Source organism: Capra hircus, chromosome 15 (assembly GCF_001704415.2).
Source record: "Capra hircus breed San Clemente chromosome 15, ASM170441v1, whole genome shotgun sequence".
Taxonomy (NCBI): Eukaryota; Metazoa; Chordata; class Mammalia; order Artiodactyla; family Bovidae; genus Capra; species Capra hircus.
Window position 1 is genome coordinate 59,875,713 of NC_030822.1, and position 25,359 is coordinate 59,901,071.

General features: G+C 37.2%; 1 protein-coding gene across 1 annotated transcript; it reads left to right on the forward strand.

Moving 5' to 3' along the window:
- Positions 104–24,714, forward strand: IL18 (interleukin 18; the record flags this gene model as incomplete). The annotated part of the gene is given in 6 exon segments (NM_001285544.1): positions 104–126; positions 15,773–15,859; positions 16,756–16,767; positions 20,826–20,957; positions 21,768–21,901; positions 24,483–24,714. Coding segments are annotated over 5 exon segments (579 nt in total). The 5' UTR covers positions 104–126; positions 15,773–15,780.

Below are 25,359 nucleotides of genomic sequence, written 5' to 3' on the forward strand. Positions count from 1 at the left end.
GTTCTGCTTTCCAGTGCTTTCAGCTCTCCTGGCTGCCTGCTTCTGCTGCCGTCTTCTATACGGAAAAGAAAAGGACCTCAAACCTTTCAGATCACGTTTCCTCTCCTAGGAAGCTATTGAGCACAGGTAAGAAATATCATTACTTGCTATTTAGAAACTCAAGCATGGAGATGAGAAGTAAGTGATAAGATAGAAAAGCGACTGAGAGGAATTTAACTTCTCTCACATCACTATGATGGGAGACTAGTTGGTAACAACATAAGGAACATAGATAGCGAAGTCAGAGAAAAATCTTTTTCTCTCTTTTGGCCACTCTTGGAGAGTATCACTTTAGAGGAAATGTTCTCAAACATATTGATCCCATGACCTCTTTATACTCCTAAAAATTATTGAGGATCCTGAAGAATTTTTGTTTCTCTGGGCTATTTCTTGTATTACTGTCATTTGCTATACTAGAAATTAAAACTGAGAAATGTAAAAAATAATGACCTGTTTATTTGAAGACAACAATAGGCACATGACATGTTAGCATAAATAACTAAATAACATTTTAAATTATGGATAACTATATATTACAAAAAGAAAAAATCTCCTGTGAAGAGTGAAATTGTTTTCATTTTTACAAATCTCTTTAACATCTGGCCTAATAAAAAAAAAACAGGTGTATTCTCATCTGCTTCTGCATTCAGTCTATGCAATATCACACAAAATGTAGCCCCTGGTAAACTCTGTTGTGTACACTTATGAAAGTGAAAATTACAAATTACATCTTAGAATTATTTTGAAAATTTCTTTGACCTCATGAACCCTCAAGAATCGTTGCTTTAGAATGTTAAACAAGCTTCTCTATAAAGGGAGCCTCAACTCTGAATCAACTATTTTAAAAACAAAAAATTATTCATATGAAATCTTGATGGAATCTGCATCAGCACCCTTATGCTGTGCTACATTGGACAATATTATAGCATTCCCAGGAGAATTTTATTTCACAGCAAGGAAAGGGCTGAGTAATATCTTCATTTCTTAAATGAAGATTCTTAAATTCTTAAATTCTTCTTTATGCCGTCTGTATATGTGTGTTAGTTGCTCAGTTGTGTCCGACTCTTTGTGACCCCATAGACTGTAGCTCACCCACCAAACTCCTCTCTCCTTGGAATTCTCCAGGCAAGAATACTGGAGTGGGTTGCCATTCTCTTCTCCAGGATATCTTCTCAACCCCGGGATCAAACCCTGGTCTCCTAAATTGCAGGCAGATTCTCTACCATCTGAGCTACCAGGAAGCCCACGCCTACCTGCAACTATCTCAGTCAGTTCAGTTCAGTTCATTTGCTCAGTTGTATCCGACTCTGGGACCCCATGACTTGCAGCACACCAGTCCTCCCTGTTCATCACCAACTCGCAGAGATCACTCAAACACATCCATCGAGTCAGTGATGCCATCCAGCCATCTCATCCTCTGTTGTCCCCTTCTCCTCCTGCCCCCAATCCCTCCCAGCATCAGGGTCTTTTCCAGTGAGTCAATTCTTCACATGAGGTAGCCAAAGTATTGGAGTTTCAGCTTGAGCATCAGTTCTTCCAAAGAGCACCCATGACTGATCTTCAGAATGGACTGGTTGGATCTCTTTGCAGTCCAAGGGGCTCTCAAGAGTCTTCTGCAACACCACAGTTCAAAAGCATCAATTCTTCGGCGCTCAGCTTTCTTCATAGTCCAACTCGATATTATGGACAAGCCAGATTTTAAAAGATATTTTAAAAGATATTTTGAAGGAAGATTTAATAGATTATTTAATAGATTATTAAATCTTCCTTCAAAATATCTTTTTAAATCTGGCTTGTCCATAATATCCCTATGTAAATATTATGAATTCTTATATTAATTCGTTCATGAATTCTTATCAGAGTTTCATAGCCTGTCTCTAATCTTTTTCCTCGTGTCATTGCCAGCTCAGTAATCTGCTTTCCTATTGCCTGTGAGATTAAATATGTTCTTTGTGATTTTTCCAAGCCCTCTACAGTCTAACCCACCCTACCTTGTGTTCACTGCAGGACAGCAAAATTGTTCCACTGCAGTCAAAAAAAATAGCTCCATTCAGTCCACCTCTCACCACAGTATGGTGTTAATTATCACCTAAATGCTCTTCCTTGCACTCCATCTCTTCAATCAAGCAATCAGGATTAAATTCAATTCTCCTTTTCACACAAGGTCAATCTGGCCGTTCTATTTTGGCTTCTTGCTTTGAGTCTGTATTTAGCAGTTGATTATACACTGTACACCTTTTATCATTTAATATTTACCTAAATTTTTACCTGAGTCTTCTTCCACTCCCCACCTCTACCATGCCCACATACTTACCTTCATTAAGATGGCAAAATCTTGAAGGACAAAATGACTTATAAACTGAAGAGTTCTATTTTGACCTTGTTGCTGTCGAGATGATTACCTACCTGATTTTAGGGAATTAGTTAGGTAACATGCTTCCTCATTTCATCCCGTACCTATTCCACAGAATTGGAATTCCACAGCAAAGATAAACATAATCATTATTGCTTTTCAATTTCAAGACATTTTGACTTTTAATCTGATAGTATGTTTTTAAATTCCCTTGGCTTAATAAAGCTGGTTACATAATAAATATTCCATTGGTATGTATTGTTTTTGAATTATGAGGAAGTGGTTACTAGAGTGTTTGCCGCATATAAATGCCTCTTTCTCTGCAACCTTAACTAGAATCTAGAATTATAGAATGCTGGAGCTAGGGGAAAAAAAAACCTCAAATATTGACCATTCAACACTCTCTTGTCCAAATGAGGAAACTGAGACCCTCAGAATTAAATGACTTACCCCAGAAAAGTTTGGAACATATGTGGTTTAATCACCATTTATGATAGATGAATGATTTTCTACCATTCACTAGCCTCTGGCTAGTTTCCAAGGCTTGTATAACTAAAACTTTTTATTGATGCAAAGAATCAATTACCCCTGCATATTCCTGGAAGAATCTGTCTGGAGTAGTTTATAACTCTTTAAAAAGAAAAAGTTAATAATCTCAGAATCTTAGCCTGAAATATTCAAAGCATTTTTATCTGATGGAACCTATACTTTTTATAGATTAAAGAAAGCAAAGGAACATGGATGAGAAAGGAAAAGAGGAAAATTGAGGGCAGTGGGAGCGGAAGAGGAACACAATACTTGTAATCTAGATGTTTTAAGATCTAACCAAAAAAAAGTGCTAAGAAAATAAAGAATTCAAAATAAACACTTGCATGAAATAAAAGAGAAAGTAAAACTATTAATACTAGAGAAAAAAAGAAGAATATTTGAGAAATTCTATTTTTAAAAATCTGTCTCCAGACTTCCCTATTCTTTCCCTTTCTTAGTGGCTTTCGGATGGTTTAAGTTTTTTTGGTGGTTTTTTTTTTTTGGCTGTGTCAGGTCTTAGTTGCTTCGGACTCTGAAGCATGGAATCAGCAACTGTGGCACGTGGATTTTGTTGCTATGCAGTCTGTGGGATCTTAGTTCCCTGACCAGGAATCAAACCCATGTCCCCTGCATTGCAAGGTGGATTCTTAACCACTGGACCACCAGGGAAGTCCCAGAGTTAGAGTTTTAAGATAAAAAAAAAATTTCTACCAGTCTCTTTACACAGTGTTGTCATGGCAACAAGGTTTATCATAGAAAACATTTATTTAACATTTTTTGAGCTCCTACTATGTGATAAACTCTTTCCAGGTGTTGAAGACTAAAAACCCAGAAGGCATTTCATTGTCTTAAATAAACTCAGATTGAAGATGGGTAGACCTATTTGTAATCAAAGTAATCTTAATTCAGGGTAATAAGAACTATTTTAGAAGCATGAACACAGGGAGGGGGTTGTGGGCACTGATGAGAGAAGGATTAACTCAGTGTGGATGAGTCAGTTTTCCTGGAGGAAATGTTTGAGCTGTGACTTAAAGAATAAACAGTGAAGAAGGGTTTGGCAGGCAAAAAAGGGAGGGGAAATTTTGGCCTGATGGGAAATAACTGGCTAGACAGTGGAGTGAGGGAGAGTCTGAAAGGAAGAAAAACAAGGAGAGGAAATTGAAATAGAAGATATGAGAAATGACAAAGGCTAGATTTAAAATAGTGCTGGTGGAGATGGAGAGGAGACACCAAATTCTAGGCACATTTCTGAGTTCAAATCTATGGTATTTTTGAGACAGGAGAAGGTTAAACAAAGGAATTGAGAAGAACTCCCAGGTTTCAGTTTCGCTGGGTAGGTCGTTCACATCCAGCTCTTTGCAACCTTATGGACTCCTCCCAGGCTCCTCTGTCCTTGGAATCTTCCAGGCAAGACTATTAGAGCAGGTTGCATTTCCAATTCCAGGGAATCTTCAACCAGGTATTAAACCCGCATCTCTGTGTCTCCTGCATTGGTAGGCAGATTCTTTACCACTCTGCCACCTAGGAAGCCCAGGTTTCAGTTTGAGACAGGTTATTTGGACATACTTGAGAAGGTAATTCATTAGTATATCCTACAGTTGGGACTATGGATCTGGAGCCAGAAATTGTAATTTGCAAGTTATATATCCCCCAGTAACTGCCACACTCTCTCTTTATAGTTAAACTTCCTAAAAGAACAGTTTATATTCAGTGTCTTTACTTTTTTTTTTTCATCTCATTCTGTTCTAGATCTTTGTCAACTTGCCTTCCCTTCCTCCGCATTCCCTAAACTGTTCTACTGATATCAAAAATTTCTAATTGCCAAATTCAATGAACAAGTTTAAGCTTGTGTGTAAATTATGGACTCTACAGCTTCTGACTCCAACCAGCTGCTTCTCGTTGAAGTTCCTTTGCTCTTTGACTTCCGTGATACTGATCTCTTAGATTTGCAAAACTGATTTAATAATTTTCTACTCAAGACTGTCTTTCATTCTGTTTTCTTAATAAGGTAATCACTCAACAAATTGCCCAGAAACTTTGAAGTCATCCTCAATTCCTCCTTTTTCCATTTGACCTGCAAGTAATCAGCTAAAAAATGCTGCTTAATCTCTCTTGAATCATGCCTACAGCCACTGCCTTAGTTTGTAGACTCATCAACTCTTAGCTTGTTAAAACTGTTTCTGCAGCTGTTTTCTGGCCTCTGTCCAAATTCACTAATATCTCATCAAATCTATTTTCTATACTGGTGCCAGAGAGAGCTCTTTGAAACATAAATTTCACCATGTCTTTCTTCTACTGAAAATAAGTCAGTACTTTCAGAAAAAAAGTTCAAATTCTTTAGCCTACTCTCCTTTTCAAGCTTTTGACAAACTTAACTACACTGCAAATTGCATTTATTTGAATTGAACTGGGCAGAATCAAACTAATTTAAAATGAAAATAATAATCTCACTTTATAGGCAAAATGAAATATGTGAACTCCAAATTAAATAATTTGTTTAGAATGATGGTTTCAAAGCTGGTAGGCCAAGTGAGTTGTGAACTGCTAACACTATTGCCACATAGAAGTGTCTCTTCTACCTGGTAAAAATATTTGCTTTCACATTGGCATATTGTAAGTGAGGCTATTCTTTAAACATCTCAGAAGCTCTTGAGACAAACAGGTTATTGTGGCATTATTTTTATTATAATTTTAGATATTTATTCATTCATTCAGCAAGCATTTATCAGATGTCTGCTACACATCAGGTTCACAAAACTAAAGCTGATGATATTCCTACTCTTATGGAATTTACATTCTAGCAGGGGGAAAAATAATAAAGGATATATTTACAAACCATGTTAAAATATTTGAGGCCATATTTTTATGAAATTGTCTAGAAGGTGTAATTTTCTTTGGAAATCTCAGCCATTTATTTTCAATATCCCCACCCCCACTTTGCCTTGATCCCTTTCATCAAGGCACTTAGATATTCCAACATCTCATTCTTTCTCTTGTTTTTTTCTTTAATTGGAGGATAATTGCTTTACAATGTTGTGTTGCTTTCTGCTAAAGAGCAACATGAATCAGCCATAAGTCTATATATATATAGACTCCCTCCCCTCCCTCTTGAGCCTCCCTTTTGCCCACTCCCATCCCACCAGTCTAGGTCATCACAGAGACCAGGCTAAGCTCCAAGTTCCCACTATCTGTTTTACATATAAACCATTCCCTCTGAAAAATACCTAAAATCTAGCTGAAATTTCCTCCACAAGAAAGGATAAAAGAGCCACATCCAGATGGGTAGGAGATGGAGAAACATGGTTTCACCAAGAACCCCACTTAGGGTGCAGCAACCCATAACAGAGACTGATAACATAAAGCAGAGCTGTTCCTCGAGGAGCAAAAAGTCAGTGCCCCACAGCAGGCACCCCAGCCCTTGAGAACTACACCAAAAAGATAAGCCCCCAATACATCTGGCTTTGAAAATCAGTAGAGTTTATATCCAGGAGAACCACGGGGCTGTGGGAAACAGATTCTGCTCTTAAAGGGCTTGTGTGCAGATTTATTTACCATAGGACCCATCATAAAAGTAGCAGTTTGAAAAGCACCCAGACCAAATGTGAAAGAAGAGTCATTTGCTAATCTTAAAGCATCTGAGGAAGGTGCAGGAGCTTGTTAGTACTCTCTCCACCTGGATGAAGACACTGGCAGGTGCTGTTTTGGCAATTTCCTTCTATCTTGCTAGCACTGGCACAGACGAGTGCTGTCTTGGCACTCTCCCTATAACCTGCTAATACCACTGGGCACACTGCACCCCCATATTTCTATCCTGTACCTGCCAAGGCCAGGCAGGTGTACACAGCCCACATGGGGGAATGTTCCTAGACCTCTTTATTTTGATGGCTGGAGGGAATGCATTTCTAGGTCCCATGAATCTGAGACAATCAAATGGGGAGTTCTCAGAAGACTACCACCCTCAGGGTGCTGCACAGACAGCAGACTGAAATGTACCTCCAGTGTCCGTGTGAAAAAGGACTAACAACTTGTCCTTGAGCTTCAGGATGAAGAGCACAGTTCACGTTTAGCTCATCTAAAAGCTAGGGGGGAACCATCTCTGCACTCTTCTTTGGCTTTACTGCAGTTCACTGGCACCTACAAGAGAGGATCTCACACACACTACGATAGCCCTGATTTTTGCCAACTGTAGTCAAAAGGACACCTTCAGATGGCTAGCTCTGGTGGCTAGCAGAATTTATCATTGCAGTCCCACAGGGCAATATATATTTACATACCTTAAAAACTGCTGCCTGGGAGTCTGGCTTCTAATCAGCCTGAAGCTAGGTGCTAACTGAGGTCTCTTCCTCTGAAATACTCACAGGTCCCTCAACACTTGGGACCTATCAAGAATAAATCAGGCTACATATACAACCACGAAGGTTGAGTGACCGCCAAGAACTAGGGCAAGGTTAAATAATAAGGTTCATCTTTACACAAGGTCATGCCTTTAAGACTAGGAGAGATAACCGCTTTGCCTAATATATAAAAACAAATACAGAAAGTCAAGCAAAATAAGGAATGAGAAGAATATTTTCCAAAGGAATGAATAAGATAAAACCCCAGAAGAAAATCTTAATGAGATGGAGATAAGTAATTTACCTGATAAATATTTTAAAGTAATGGTCATAAAGATACTCATCAAACTCAGGAGAAGAATGGATGAACTCAGTAAAAACCTCAACAAACAGAATATAGATGAAAGTACCAAACTGAAGTCACAGACTGAAGAAGACAACAACTAAACTGAAAAATACACTAGAGGGACTCAACAGCAGACTAGATGAATCAGTTATCTGAAATACAAGGCAGTAGAACTTACTCAAACAGAGCAGCAAAATAGAAAACAAATTTTAGAAAGTGAAGTTAAGGAACCAGTGGGACAAACATCAAGCAGAATTGCATTCACATTACTGGGTTCTCAAAAGGAGAAGAGAGAGAAAGGGGAGCAGAAAACTTATTTGAAAAAATAATAGCTGAAAAATTCCCTTATCTGGAGAATGAAACAGATGCCCAGATCCAGGAAATCCAGGGAGTTTCAAAAAAAGAAAAATGCAAAGACACCAAGACACATTATAATTGAAATATCAAAAGTTAAAGAGAGAATCTTGAAAACAACAAAAGGAAAAGCAATTTATTACATACAAAAGAAGCCCCATAAGAGTATCAGCAGATTTCTCAGGAGAAAGTTTGCAGGCCTGAAAAGAGAAGCATGATATATTCAAACTGGTGAAAGAAAGAAACTTCCAACCAAGAGTACTCTACCTGGAAAGTTTTATCATTCAAAACTGTAAAAAAATAAATAACTTTTCAAAGAAACAAAAGCTAAAGGGGTTCATCTCCACTAAACCAGTCTTACAAAAAATGTTAACGGGACTTTCTTAAGCTGAAAAGAAAGTGTACTAATTAGGAACAAGAAATAGATGAAGTAAAAATCTCATTATAGAGGTAAACATATAATAATTAGTGGATTAATCACTTACAAAGTTAGTATAAAGATTAAAAGACAAAAGTAATTTTTAAAACTACAAAATAACTAATTAAGGATTATAGAAAGTAAAAAATTTAAAGTGTGACATCAAAACATAAAAATGTAGAAATGAAAATGTAGGGTTTTATAATACATTCAAACTTCTTATAAACTTAGAGTATATATTTCATGTAGAAGCTGTTTAGATATCGCTCTCATGGTAACCACCAGGCAAAAATCTATAGTAGATACACACACAAAAATGAGGAAGGGATCTAAGCATAACACTATAGAAAGTCATCAAACAGAGAAGAAATCAAATGATGAAACAAAAAGAAATGATAAAACAGGCAGACAGGCAGAAAACTATTAACAAATTGGTGATAAGTACATACCAATCAATAATTATCTTAAAGGTAAGGGACTAGGTGGGATAATTTGGGAGAATAGCATTGAAACGTGTAATTACCATATGTAAAATAGATGACCAGTGCAAGTTCGATGCATGAAACAAGGCACCCAAAGCCAGTGCTCTGGGACAACCCAGAGGGATAGGGTGGGGAGGGAGGTGGGAAGGCGGTTCAGGATGGGGGTACACATGTATACCCATGATCGATTAATGTTGATGTACGGCAAAAGCCATCACAGTATTGTAAGGTAATTATCCTCCAATTAAATAAATTTTTTTCAAAGTAAGGGGACTAAATTCTCCAATCAAAAGACAGAAAGTAGCTGAATGGATAAAAATATAAGAACCATCTATATGCTGCCTACAAGACTTATTTCAAACTTAATGGATATATACAGAACATTCCAGCTAAAACCAGCAGAATATACGTTCTACTTAAGTGCACCCAAGTGCATGTGGAACATTCTCCACGATAGATCATATGTTAGGCCACAAAATAAGTTTAATGAACTTAAGATCAAAATCATGTCAAGCATCTTTTCTCATTACAGTAGTTTGAAAATAGAAATCATCTATTTAAAAAATGGAAAAATCACAAATATGTGGAGATTAAAAAACATTCTATGAACAACCAAAGGGTCAATGAACAAATCAAAAGAGAAATTTAAAAATTACCTTGAGACAAGTGAAAATGGAAAATTAACATGCCAAAACTTATGGGATACAGCCAGAGGAGCTCTAAGAGGGAAGTTTATAGTGATACAGGACTACTTCAAGATACAAGAAAAATCTCAAATAAATGATCCTACTTTACAATTAAAGAAAAAAAGAACAAATTAAGCCCAAAGTCAGCAGAAGGAATGAAATAATGAAAATCAGAGCAGAAATAAGTGAAGTACAAACTAAAAGGACAAAGTGCAAGCATGTGTGCTGAGTCATGTCTTACTCTTTGCAACCCCATGGACTGCAGCCCACCAGGCTCCTCTTTTCCAGGCAAGAATACTGGAGTGGGTTGCCATTTCCTTCTTCAGAGGATCTTTCTGACATAGGGATTGATCGAACCTGTGTCTCCTGCATCTCTTGCACCAGCAGGCTGGTTCTTCACCACGGTGGCACCTGGGAAGCCCAAAAGATAATAGAAAAGATCAATGAAACTAGGATCTGGTTCTTTGAAAAGATAAAGAAAATTGACAAACCTTAAGGAGACAAGCAGATGATACCACTCTTATGGCAAAAAGTGAAGAGGAACTAAAAAGCCTCTTGATGAAAGTGAAAGATGGAGAGTGAAAAGTTGGCTTAAAGCTCAACATTCAGAAAACTTAGATCATGGCATCTGGTCCCATCACTTCATGGGAATTAGATGGAGAAACAGTGGAAACAGTGTCAGACTTTATTTTGGGGGTCCCAAAATCACTGCAGATGGTGACTGCAGCCATGAAATTAAAAGACGCTTATTCCTTGGAAGGAAAGTTATGACCAACCTAGACAGCATATTCAAAAGCAAAGACATTACTTTGCCAACAAAGGTCCGTCTAGTCAAGGCTATGGTTTTTCCAGTGGTCATGTATGGATGTGAGAGTTGCACTGTGAAGAAAGCTGAGTGCCAAAGAATTGATGCTTTTGAAGTGTGGTGTTGGAGAAGACTCTTGAGAGTCCCTTGGACTGCAAGGAGATCCAACCAGTCCATTCTGAAGGAGATCAGCCCTGGGATTTCTTTGGAAGGAATGATGCTAAAGCTGAAATCACCTCATGCAAAGAGTTGACTCATTGGAAAAGACCCTGATGCTGGGAGGGATTGGGGGCAGGAGGAGAAGGGGACAGCAGAGGATGAGATGGCTGGATGGCATCACCAACTCAATGCACATGAGTTTGGGTGAACTCTGGGAGTTGGTGATGGACAGGGAAGCTTGGCGTGCTGTGATTCGTGGGGTTGCAAAGAGTTGGACACGACTGAGTGACTGAACTGAACTGAACTGAACACCATTATCAAGTGGGATTTATTCCAGGGATGCAAGGGTTGTTCAGTTCCACAAATCAATGTGATACATTAGATTAACAAAGGATAAAACTCTTATGATCATCTCAATAAATGCAGAAAAGTATTTGACAAAATTCAATACCCTTTCACACACACACACAAAAAATTCTCAACAAAGTGAGTATAGAGAGATCTCACCTCAGCATAATAAAGGCCATATTTGACAAGCCCACAGCTAACATCGTACTCAACATCAAAAAGCTGAAATTTTTTTATTTAAGATCAGGAACAAGATAAATATACCCACTATTGCCAATTTTATTCAACACAGTATGGGCCCTCCTAGCTAGGGTAATTCATCATGAAAAAGAAATGGAAAAAAAAAAAGAAATGAAAGATGTCCAAGTTGGAAAGGAAGAAGTAGAACTGTCACTATTTGCAGAAAGCATGATTTTATACATAGAAAACCCCATGACGCCACAAAAAAAAGTTAGAACTAATACAGTAAAATTGCAGAGTACGAAATCAGTATACAAATATTGTTGTTTTTTATACACTAACAACAAAGAACAAGAAAGAGAAATTAAGAAAACAAGCCCATTTACAATTACATCAAAAAAAATAAAATATCTAGGAATAAACTTAGTCAAAGAGGTAAAGACCTATAATGCCAAAAACTATATGACACTGATGAAAGAAATGAAAGATATCCAAATAAATGGAAATATAGTCCATGCTCATGAATTGGAAGAATTGATATGATTTAAATGTCTGTATTACCCAAAGCAATATACAGATTCAATGCAATCCCTATTCAATGGCATTTTTCACAGAAATAGAACAATACATCCTAAAATTTGTATGGAACCACAAAAGATTTTGAATAACTGAAGCAATCTTGAGAAAGAAGAACAAAGCTGGAGGCATTATACTCCCTGATTTCAAACTGCTAATACATTGCAAGCTATAGTAATCAAAACAGTATGTATTAGCACACACACACACACACACACACACACACACACACAAGAACAGGCACATAGATCAATGAAACGACAAAGAGTCCTGAAATAAACCCACATATATATGACCAGGTAATCTATGAAAAAGGAGGCAAGAATATACAATGGAAAACGACAGTCTCTTCAATAAATAAGTATTGGGAAAACTGGTGCTGTGTGCAAAAGAATTGAACTGGCCCACTGTTTACACTCTACAGAAAGAATAACTCAAAGTGGATTAAAGACTTAAATGTAAGACCAGAAACCATGAAATTCCTAGAAGAACACATAAGCAGACATCTCCTTGACATCAGTCTGGCAGTACATATATATATATATATATTTGGCTCTGACTCCAAACTAATGAGACTATGTCAAACAAAAAACCTTCTGCACAGTGAAGAAAACTTATCAACAAAAGTAAAATGCAACATTTGAATGGGAGAACATATTTGCAAATCATATCCAATAAGGGATTAATGTTCAAAGTGTATAAAGAACTCTTAAAACCCAATAATAGCAACAACAAAAAAAAAACCTGACTTTAAAAATGGTCAGAGAATCTGAGTTGATTTTGCCAAACAAGACATACAAATGGCCAACAGGTATATAAAAAGATGTTCTGTATCACTAATCATCAGAAAGATGACTTATCATCTACATATCTCTCAAAATTATCAAAAGAATAATAAATAGCAAGTATTGGCAAAAATGTGCAGAAAAAGAAACTCTATGCATTGTTGGTGGAAATGTAAATTACTGCAGACTATAAAAAATTAAAAATAGAATTATCATATGATCTAGCAATTCTAATTCTGAGTATTGAAAACAAAAACACTAATTCAAAGAGATATATTCAAACCTATGTTTATTGCAGGATTATTCATAATAGGTAAGATATGGAAAATCCTAAAAGATAATGCTGTTAAAGTGCTATACTCAATATGCCAGCAAATTTGGAAAACTCAGCAGTGGCCACAGGACTGGAAAATTTCAGTTTTCATTCCAATTCCAAACAAAGGCAATGCCAAAGAGTGTAAAAACTACCGCACAATTGCACTCATCTCACATGCTAGTAAAGTAATGCTCAAAATTTTCCAAGCTAGGCTTCAACAGTACATGAACCAGGAACTTCCAGAAACGTTTAAGCTGGATTTAGAAAAGGCAGAGGAAACAGAGATCAAACTGCCAACATCCACTGGATCATAGAAAAAGCAAGAGAATTTCAAAGAAAAATCTACTTCCGCTTCATTGACTATGCTAAAGCCATTAACTGTGTGGATCACAACAAACTGTGGAAAATTCTGAAACAGATGGGAATACCAGACCACCTTACCTGCCTACTGAGAAATCTGTAAGCAGGTCAAGAAGCAACAGTTACAACCGGACTTGGAACAATGAACTGGTTCCAAATTGGGGAAGGAGTACATCAAGGCTGTATACTGTTACCCTGCTTATTTAATTTATATGCAGAGTGCATCATATGAAATGCTAAGCTGATGAAGCAAAAGCTGGAATCAAGATTGCCGGGAGAAATATCAATAATCTCAGATATGCAGATGACACCACCCTTATGGCAGAAAGTGAAGAGGAACAATAGAGCCTCTTGATGAAAGTGAAAAAGGAGAGTGAAAAAGCTGGCTTAAAACTCAACATTCGGAAAACAAAGATCATGGCATCCAGGCCCATCACTTCATGGGAAATAGTTGGGGAAACAATGGAAACAGTGAGGACTTTATTTTCTTGGGCTCCAAAATCACTGCAGATGGTGACTGCAACCATGAAATTCAAAGATGCTTGCTCCTTGGAAGAAAAGCTATGACCAACCTAGATGGCATATTAAAAAACAGTGATGCTACTTTGCCAACGAAGGTCTGTCTAGTCAAAGCTATGGTTTTTCCAGTAGTCATGTACAGATGTGAGAGTTGGACCACAGAGAAAGCTGAGTGCCAAAGAATGGATGCTTTTGAACTGTGGTGTTGAAGACTCTTGAGAGTCCCTTGGACTACAAGGAGATCCAACCAGTAAATCCTAAAGGGAATCAGTCCTAAATATTCATTGGAAGGACAAATGCTAAAGCTGAAGCTGAAGCTCCAATACTCTGGCCACCTGATGTGAAGAACTGACTCATTGGAAAAGACCCTGATGCTAGGAAACATTGAAGGCTGGAGGAGAAGGGGACAACAGAGGATGAGATGGTTCGATGGCATCACCAACTCAATGGACATGAGTTTGAGCAAGCTCCAGGAGTTGGTGATGGACAAGGAAGCCTGGTGTGCTCCTGTCCATGGGGTTACAAAGTGTCGGATACAACCAAGCAACTTAACTGAACTGAACAGGAAACAACATAAGTATCCATCAACGGATGAATGGGTAAAGAAGATGTGGTGTATATAATGGAATCAGTTCAGTTCAGTTCAGTTCAGTCGCTGAACATCCACCTCCTCCCAGGGATGGAGGAGCCTGGTGGGCTGCCATCTATGGGGTCACACAGAGTTGGACCTGACTGAAGCAACTTAGCAGCAGCAGCAATATGAGTTAAGTGTTTTCAACTGAGTTTTAATTTCCTCCTTCTATATATGTTTGGCCTCTAGCAAACTGTGCTAGAAAAAATTTGAGTCACCTCTAAGTATAGGCGTATAAACCAATTGACAACTTTGTCCTAACCATCTTCCTTGGAGGACCAACCATAACTATCCTCAGGGAGCCATGGACCTCTGAAGTCTAGAGTAGAATTTCTTAATCATTTCTGTGACATGGACCCTCCTATGGCCAATCTGGTGAGTCTGTGGAGTCCTTTTCAGAATCATGATTTTATATGCATAAAATTAAATACTTAGGATTAGAAAGGAAATCCTTCATAATTAAAGAGTTACCAAAAAATTTTTAACAAATTTTAATAGGTTTATATGTGAGTCTTTATTTGTACATTAAATAACAAGATGTCACATTGAAAATAATAACTTCCATATGTTTCAAAGTAGTAATGAGCCATATTTCAAGATCTCTGCAACAATTATAATACAGTAGAAAATATATATGTCTATTAATGATAGTCACAGATACTGTGTATAATACTGTGGTTTGTTTCCTGAAGCATAATGGAAGGAACTGTTAAATTTCAGTTAGAAGTTGGTGAAAATATTTGTGTGGTTTTTTTTCCCCCATCCAAGTTCAAAGATTTCCCAGATTTAGAACCCTTGCTCAATAAACAAAGGTCTGGAAGGATACATACTATTTTGGAGTGAGGGTGGGTGGAGTGGAACAGAGGAAAAGAGCAAAAAAATTCTTAGCATTTTCAAATTCTATATTTGATTATTTTTTTACAGAAAGATTGAATTTATGTATTACTTGTGCTAAAAGCATAACATAGTCCAGTCCAGACTCCAGATCAAAAGCTCCTCTGGCTCAGAGAGGGAGCCATCAAGACGCAGAGCCCTTCAACCTTCTCTACCTCACCCCTCCTCCAGGCAGAAACACCATTTTTAGCATTGCCTCACCTTTAGCACTTTGACAGTGAAGTCACAGTCTTCAGTCTTTCACTCACAGAATCCCGTGGGTTGTAAGGCAGAGATGGAACCAGTCCCTAGTTAAAGGACAGGATTAGATGTGTTTCCTATGTTTATACTGATAATATATGTATATTTCTAACAAAATACCGGAATAGTAAATCAGTTCAATAATGGACAACTTATCCTCCCTTTATAACACTGTTTAATGAGAATATACTTCCGTTATCTAGATTTCAAATATCTAATGGTTTGCAAGAGTACATTTGAACACATGCATTCATAAACTGAAGACTCCTGTCATTTATTAAATGTCCAGAGTGTTCATCAGCATGCTGGACTTCTGAAATTGGAGGTAGAACAGAACGAGGCTGTAAGTGGTAAAAGATTCCTTTTGTGTAAAAGAAATAATCACTACCTTTTAACAGATGACTGTTTGCTTTCACTAGGCATAAAGATGGCTGCAGAACCAGTAGAAGACAATTGCATCAGCTTTGTGGAAATGAAATTTATTAACAATACACTTTATTTTGTAGGTAAGTTCAAAACAGTGGGCCAAATACAGGGTTTAGACACATGTATTCAACTAGAGTTTGAGCAAGCTCCAGGAGATGGTGAAGGACAGGGTAGCCTGGTATGCCGCAGTCCATGGGGTCACAAAGAGTCGGGCATGACTGAGCAACTGAACAACAATTCATCTAGAAAATATGTTATAGGCAAACTATTAAGTCACTTGGTTTTTGTTACCAGATTCCATTGTAATATACACACTTCCCTGGAAAAAAATATTGGGCCTCTAGAAATTAATCGTAGTATGTCCAAGGTCCCAATACTTTGTCCTGCCACCTCTCCAAGCAATTAGTTCATAGTAGCCCACCCAGAAGGTGGCTGCAGGTGCATGTCATGAAAATCCCACTAAATCAGATACATTTGGGTAATACAATTTCCCAAAGCAAACTGGCAAATTACATAAGAGATATGTATCTTAAATCTAGAGTTCTGTGAGTTATTTTATGTAAATACGTTTGACAAATAAAAACAGATTCTTACGATTAGTCTTCCCTGGGCAGTTGGGCTTCACTTGAAAGCTTCATAGAAAATTCTTTGGTGACTTTCCATTGAAGCAATAAATTTAAGATTAAAATCTATCACTTTATAAAATTTCTTTTTAGCTACAAATTTAAATTTATGAATCCGAGATTTAGGTTTTAAACCTACCATACCCAAGAACATACCAAGTCTAATTAGCTTCATTTTATGGAAACTTTTGGATGATTATATATTTTTATGGAGGCCAGCAAAGGCCATAAGCAGTAAGATATGGGTTAGAGAATACAGAGGGGCAGAAAAGAGTAATAAAAGGGTTTGTGAGAGGATATTCTGAGTTTAAATATAGAATTAACATATTTTGTTTCTTTTTTTCCCCCTTTAGCTGAAAATGGCGGTAAAGTATAACTTTATTTCTCTTTCTTTGCAAAATAGATAGCTACTTGAGTAAACATCCCACAGACACAGCCATAATACCATTCTCAGCTGATAGAAACTGATACCAGTCTATTTGAGAAGCTAATATTCCCTCAAAGGAATGTGTACTCACTAGCACTGCCTCGGAATAAAGACGACTATAAGGGATACAAAAAAGAATTTCCAACAAAATATGTTTCTCCCAGCTTAGGAAATTCTCAGCTATTAGAATCTCCAAAATAGACCTTGCCTGTTATGCAGATCCTGAGATTAGCAGAAAGTCATGTGTTCTCTGGTGTATATAGGAACAGGGTACTGAAGAATGAGAACTGTTGCCTAAAATCAGGAACATCTTCCTTCTTCAACCCTCCCCTTCAGAATGGTCTGGAAAGAAGCCTGGCAGGTTCCCAGGGTGCAGGCAATTCCGGAAGTAGTGGAGAAGGGGGAGGGTAGAGCAAACAGACCAGTGAGGTTGAGTCAGTAAGTCTTCCTAAGAAGTGAATGTACCCAACCCTTGTCCCTCTGGCATTCAGAGAGGCTCATACCCATATAAAGCCTATGATCTCCTAACAGACCCCCGAATTATTAAAGGTCACCAGTTTCTCATACTTTTCCTTAAAAATTGCACTTTCCCCATTCGTAGTGTGATCCCTACTAGACCAAAAATAGAAAACAGGGACTTTTGAAAAATACTATTCCTTTCTCTAGATTTATTGTGATACTATTGCCATATAGCTCCTCATGTTTCTGGAAGATTGCTCTATACCTATTTACTTGATTCAGCAAGTACTGGCATCTGTATCCCTGGCACTATGTTAGGCACTCCGATACAATGGTGAGCAAAACACAGTTCTAATTGGAGAAGCAGGCCCATTAGGAAGGCAGTTGGAATATGGAGTGTTAGAAAGGCCGGGGATGCTATGGGAGCACATAGAAGGGCACCTAACTTAGTCTAGTAGATTCTGGAAGGGCAATTTGAAGGAGGGACAGAATTGAAAAGTCAATAGGGGTTAGCCAAGAGAAGGTATTCTGGGCAGAGAGATGAACACATGCAAATATCAAGATGCAAAAGAAAGCATGGCATATATAAGAACTCGAGTTAGTCAGAATGGGAATAGAGCAGCAGTAGGAAAATAATGAGAGAGGAATGAAAAATAGGATGCAGATCCATAAGTGTCTCTTATTCTGATATATGGAATCTCAGCCTTATGTTTGGGTTTTGGGGATTCATTAAGCACAATATGTATGATGTAGGATACAAATTAGTTTTCTGTAACAAAGAGATCCCAAAATATAGTAACTGGATAAGATAAAAAAAAAAAATTTCTCGTGAATATAAATCCAAGTAGGCAGCAGTTCAGTATTAGTATGGCTGGATACAGCCTGATGATATTGGAATCTAAACTTTTTCTTTTTCTCTTCCATCATCCCCTAGTTGTTGAACTCATCTACATACTTGAAAATCTTCATCACACTTTCTGAACCTGTATCCCAGCTAGCAAGAAAGTGTTCAAAATAAGAGGAAGACAGGTCCACTCTTTTCAAAGAAAGGCTCTATTTACAAGTTGTAAACATTAAGTCCACTCATATTCCATTGACTCAAATTTAGTCATATGGCACAAACTGCAAGGGAAATATAGAAAATATAAACTTTATTCAAGGAGACCATGTCATTCATTAAAATTGAAAGATTAACATGATCATATCTCTGGATGTTAACTTTAGTTAAGATTGAATTTTAATTCCTTCTAGCTTCTATTCTATAAAGAATTGCCGTGTGGACAGTAAAAGAGGGATGCCAATTAAGAGGCTATTATTGTAGCCCCTTTAAGAAATGATGGTGACATGAATTAAGATAGGCACAGTGGGGTGCCATTGAAGAGCTGTGAATGGATTAAAAACAAACGTGGAAAAATCAATAGGACATGTATTTTGAAGGGGATGGAAAGAAAGAAAAGATGATGCCTATGTTTTTTCACATAGGCAATCTGTACTATTCAGTGAAATAGGAAACACAGGAGGAAGAGCAAGGTGGAGAGGTTTGAGAGGCAAAGAGGAAGACAGATGATAGATTTAGTGATGGTGAATGATGATCTTATCTGTATGACTTCCTAGTGGAGATGTCCAGTAGATTTTTGGACATGTGGTTCTAAACTCAGGATAAAAATTTGAGCTGCACATGATGTGAGAGACATATAGAAACGTTGTCTGGAGCTATAAGAGTAACAATGACAAATTGGAGGAAATGCGTAGCATGAGAAAGTAAACGTCATGGACTAAACTCTGAGGAATACCTATATTTAAAGGATTCAGTAGAAAGAGAACCTAACAAAGAACAGAGCAGAGTAGCCAGAGAGGAAGAAGAAAACCAGAGAATGCCATGGAACCCCAGGAGAGCGTTTCAGGACAGAGATAATAGGCACTGTGTTGAATTTTGCAGCCTTGAAAATCGATAGCCAGAAAGCATCTATTATAATTAGCAACAGGGAGTTTGGTGATCTTGGTGAAAGCAGTTTGATGGAAAAATGGAGCCAGTGAGTAGAAGCTTGCAATGAGTAGAATTGTGAATGGAAAGTAAGGAAATGATACATAAAATTCTTACCAGAAGCTCAGCTACTACAAGGAGGAAAGAAACAAGACAGGCTTTAGAGTGGGATTCTGTTGATGGAGGTGCTTTAAATCTCAAAATGAAAAGCTTTATGTTGTTCTGATTATAAAAATACTTGTTTATAATAAATAATTCAGGCAATGAAGATTAGAAAATTAAGAAAAATTAAAACATGAAAATAACCTCAAAATATTCATTGCTATTATTTTGATGTTTTATATATATATATCAATAAAATACCATACTTAAACTTCTTTTTCTAATATAATATACATAGACATCTTTCCATGGCAATTAATAATTGTTTTAAATTATAATTATACTAAATTCATGATAATTCATAGTAAGGAAATATCAAAATCTATTTAATCAATTCCCAACTGATGAACATTTAAGTTGTGTCCAGTTGTTTTTATTATTAAAGTCATCCCATAGGGACTTCCCTGGTGGTTCAGGGGCTAAGCTCCACGCTCCCAATGCACGGGGGCCTGGGTTCAAACCCTGGTCAGCGAACTATATCCCACATGCCGCAACTAAGAGTTCCCACAACGAAGATCCTACATGGCCAAATAAATAAAAAATTTTTAAAAAGTCACCCCATAAACATTCTTGTAGAGAAATATTTACACGTTTGTCTGCTATTTCCTCAGGATAAAATACAGTAAGTAAAATTGCTGAGTCGATGGAAGAGAGGGAATGATTGATTCATTGAAAGTACATGTTACACACAGATGAATTTGGCCTTAGATACCAGAAGAGGCCCCGTTTTCACATATCCCTTGAGACGAGAAGGGTAGAGGAAATAAGAGGTGATGCCCTAGTTAAGTTTGTAAGTGAAGTAGCAGGAAATCATTTGCTGAAAGTGAAAGCAGAGATGATGGTGTAGAGATCCTGAGGATAACGAAGAAGGCTTCAAATTGCAGCTGTGGACTATGGAAGAGAATGTTGAACCAGAAAAGAAGGTTCGTTATAGCACCAATTTGTACATTTGTATGACTGGTTACCAGCAGTGCATTCAGCAGCCAGGTTTAGAGTTCTGCAGTGGAAAGACAAATGAGTTTGGGATTTAAGACAGTGGCAAAAGGGTATAAATGATGAATCATGAGGTCCAGGCTGCATAGAGAAGGAAGGGAAGACAGGAAGAAAATCAAGAGTCAGGAAAAAGTGAAAGAAAAGTGTTAAGAAGACTAAAAAGATAGAAAATTGTGGTCAAAAGCAGGATATTCGAAGATTTAAAAAATAGAGTGGTTCTGAGTAATAACACGAATCAAGGTGCCCCTGGAAGTCCATTTAAAAACACTGTACAATTTTACCTTAGCTTCTTATACAGAAAATTGTGATTGTTATTAAAAACTGGAATGTGTAGTATACCTATTTGTAAACTTGGGAAAAAAAAATTTTTTAATGAGATTTCATGTGCATTTTAGAAGACCTGGAATCAGATCACTTTGGCAAGCTTGAACCTAAGCTCTCAATCATACGAAATCTGAACGACCAAGTTCTCTTCATTAGCCAGGGAAATCAACCTGTCTTTGAGGATATGCCTGATTCTGACTGTTCAGGTATTTTTAATATACATTTGTAAATATGGAAATAACAAGCTACTTCTTCTTATTCCATTTAACTGCTTACATTTTCTGTGATAGACAGTAGCTTACATGAAAAGTCATAGTGGTGTAATTTCACTGACAAGAAACTTTATAGGGAATCCATATTTTTTAGTTGGGCTGAAAAAATGATGCAATAAAGATAGTGCTAGGGGTCACACTGTTTGAACCTATCCTTGAATCATCAATCCCTTCACTATAATAGCATTAACTCTATGTGATCTTCATTGAGTTGGATCCTTAATATCTGCTGGTGATAGCTGAAACTGCTGATAACATTTTCAAAACTAAACATTAAATATAAATATATAAGCACTGCAAGTAAGTCTGTCTTCCACCAGAAATTTAGAGTGCCTTAGAAAATGTATAAGTTTACTGTGCCTTCCAGGGTATGAATTTCAAATATGAGACTTTAGGCAGAGTGGGAAAAGTGAATGGTGCACTCTTGAAAAATGCTGAATTTTTATCTTAACAGATAGAGCTTTAATATTCTATTTAGTGTTTAAAAGTTAAAGACAATCTTTTAAAATTCAGAATATTTCTAACATACTTTAAAAAGCTGCTGTATTTGTATTTTAATACATACTTAAATATGTTTTAAAGAATGTATGAATCACTGTATATAGTCTCCTGCTAAGTGGCTGAATCTCAGAGTATGGGATTGGAAATGGGCCTATTAAGGATTATCTTTTGGCTAACTCCCTTAAATACTTATTTGCAAAAATTCTTCTAACTAGTGTTCTTATTTATTAATGTTTATTTCAGATAATGCACCCCAGACCATATTTATCATATATATGTATAAGGACAGCCTCACTAGAGGTCTGGCTGTAACCATCTCTGTGCAGTGTAAGAAAATGTCTACTCTCTCCTGTGAGAACAAAATTATTTCCTTTAAGGTAAGACTGAGCCTTAATTTGTTTTAGTCATATTTATGTGCAAAATTAGAAAGCCCAAATATCCCCAGTCCCACCTTTCATCTGGACAAGAATAGCAAGTAGAGAACCATTAAAATCATTACTGAAAATTGTTAAACTCTTTAACCTACTGTAGTAACATCATAGTTTTTCGGAGTTTGCCACAGGGAAAGAGGGTCTTCAACACTTGTTTCATAATCCAGGTCTTCTGAATAATCAACCTATAGATAAACAATAACACAGAATACTTTATGAATTATTTTATTTTAAGAACTGCATGTGATTTTCCAGAATAAGTCCTGCTGCAAGGAATGAAGTTAATAGTTCTTCTGTAAATCTTCTACTGTATAAACTATGATGATAATATTTTAACCCCTAATCATTTTGTTCCTGCTTCTTAGCCTAAGTCTTGATATAACCTTGCAACATAACATTCAGTTGATATATATTATTTTCAATGTTAATCTAAGTGACCAAAATTAATAGGATCAGTTGTAAAGCAATGGTATGATATATCTCAAAGCCAGATATAAATTCTTTTTGGCCACTGCTTTTTTCTCTATTCACCATCATTATTTTTCTCTATTTTTTCCATTATTATTAAATAAACAACCAACTATAGATATAGGTTGACTCAGAAAACTTTCCTCCCAGTGAGAGCAGCCAGGGGATGCTCACATATTGGCAGTATTTCAAAAGGGAATCTCATGTCATGAAGACTTTCTGAGTGGAGATTTGCCAATAAAGAACTACAATAAAGATCACCCAGTTCCCACTGAAAGTTAAAGTAAGACCTTCACAGACATGCAAAGGAGCAACTTGGGACAGAGGGAAAAGCCACACTAAAATATAATCCAAGTAAGATCAGTGCATCTGTAACAAATAGAGCCTCCAAAAAAAAAACCCTTAGCCATTCCCTTCCAAGCAAAGTACCACCCCTTCAAGTGACAGTATGGAATCCCTGTTCCCTGATCTGACAGTCAGGAAGCTCAGTTACTGTAATGGCTTTAGAAGCCTGGAGGTAGACAGACAGGGTGGAGAGGATTAAGCAAGTTGTTACTTAGCAACAAAATCAGAAGGGAAGGAGGGAGATGGCCAAGCTCAAGCCACGTGGGATAGAGGAAAACTAATTCAGCTGCGAGACAGATTCAGAAACTGGGAAAAGCCTGATCTATATGTAAGTGGGGGCTTCCCTGGTGGCTCAGATGGTCAAGAATCTGCCTGGAATGCAGGAGACCCAGGTTCAATCCCTGGGTTGGGAAGATCCCCTGGAGAAGGGAATGGCTACCCACTCCAGTATTCTTGCCTGAGAAATCCCATGGACAGAGGAGCCTGGTGGGCTGTAGTCCATGGGATCACAGAGAGTCAGACATGACTAAGCAACTAACTCTTCACTTTCACATGTAAGTAGACTCTTCCTGAGCAACTGGGGCAGTGTCAGGAAGATGGACATAGTTCTTGGCAAATAGAAAGGGAGAACTAGTTTATAGTGTCATTAAATCAGATCCACACTTGTTGATAAAGGACAAAGGTCAAGAGTTATGGCTTTATAAATTCCAGTTGAGAAGTTTAGGGGGGAAATCCAGGTCCTTTTAGGCATCTAAGGAGGATACCAGGATGCTGTTTTGGGTTTGGAGGGCTCTTTGTCAGTCCTTGGTTAGGATCATGAAGATCTTTGCTACCAGGGGGTGAAAATAAAGTTCAAATATTCTACTGGTTCTGGGATTAACATGGAAAGAACCTGAAGAGGTGCTCACATTTTCTAGTCCATCCTGAAAAGTATGCATGATGCGCTAATGGGGAAGGCACAGGCAGTACTATCAGTTAAGTGACCAGCAGGGCTATAGTTTCAAGAGATCTAGCCATTCTTCGGAAAACCCCATTCTGCCACTTAGATGTAGGAATCAGCATGTGACCTCCCAGGGCAGGGTCCAGCCAAGAGACAGACTACTTCCAGGACAGAAATTCAGGACTACTATGGAAATGAAGTGCTTGGCAGGGAAGCACCAAAAGTTGCTGACCAAGACCTGGAACAAGTAACAGGTCTATTTACAGCCGGTTTCAGTTCTTGTCTCCACTGAAGGAAGCAGCTGAGATTCCTGCTCCTTCCTGTCTCTCTCATAGTTGGTTCACAAACTGGAGCTACCCTAGGCTCATGGCTGAAGGTCATCAAAGTCTACAGCTGTGAATGGTTGAAGAAGATAGGAACTGATATTAGCCTAAAAGGGCTGTGGCCTTTGCTAGAACTTTACTTCGTCTTGAGCAAATAATGGACTCCACTGAATGGGAAAGGAGAGAAGGAAATCATCTGATGGATATATTGGGAAAAACAGAGGCCTGGACCTAAATATGCATTACATAGTGGGGAAAGCCAAAGTGGTCAAGAAGAATGGAAGATTAGAGATTAAGAGGGAGGGGAGATCAGTATTCCTACATTCAGAGATTTTTTTTCTTAATTCTTGAGAATATGAACTTCTTTAGTTCTATACAGTATTTCACAATAAATTGCACATATTCAAATCAGTCATGTCCTAAAAAAATTAAGCAGTTTTTTTCTTTATAGGAAATGAATCCTCCTGATAACATTGATAATGAAGGAAGTGACATCATATTCTTTCAGAGAAGTGTTCCAGGACATGATGATAAGATACAATTTGAGTCTTCATTGTACAAAGGGTACTTTCTAGCTTGTAAAAAAGAGAATGACCTTTTCAAACTCATTTTGAAAAGACAGGATGATAATAGAGATAAATCTGTAATGTTCACTGTTCAAAACCAGAACTAGAAATTAAAATGGCATAGTTTGAACTGTCTGAGTTTTTACCTTTCAAAAAGATTATGAGTTTGAATGTGTAATTATAATGATAAAATGAATAGTGATCTCAAAGATGTCACTGAAAAATTAATAATAAGCTTTTGAAAAATTAAATTGACTTCCTCTCATCCAGGTGAATAAAATATCTCTATAGTGTAAAAAGAATGAATAGTTTGAAAACACATTGTACAGTGTTAACTGGAAAATAGATTATATTCAATAGAAATGTTTTGAAACTTTGGGGTTATTGGTCCTAATGATGAATAAAATTGATACTTGAATTTTCTAGTTTTCAATAAGTAATTAAAACCTTAAATGTTAATTTTTGTATTCCTTTCAAAGTCAGGATATCTTTAAAAGTCAGATCAATCCTGAATCTGGCAACATATAAAAAAGGATTATGCAATCTGGTGAAGTACCATTCAATCCAGGAATGCAAAGATGGTTTAAATTTTAAAATCAAGCAATATACCATATTAATAGGATAAAGGATAAAAACCCACAATTATCTGAATAAATGCAGGGAAAGCACTTACAAAATCTAGTTCATAGTAAAAGTTCTCAACAAACTTGAAAGAGAAGAGAACCTCTTCAATGTGATAAATGGCATCTATGAAAAGCTAAT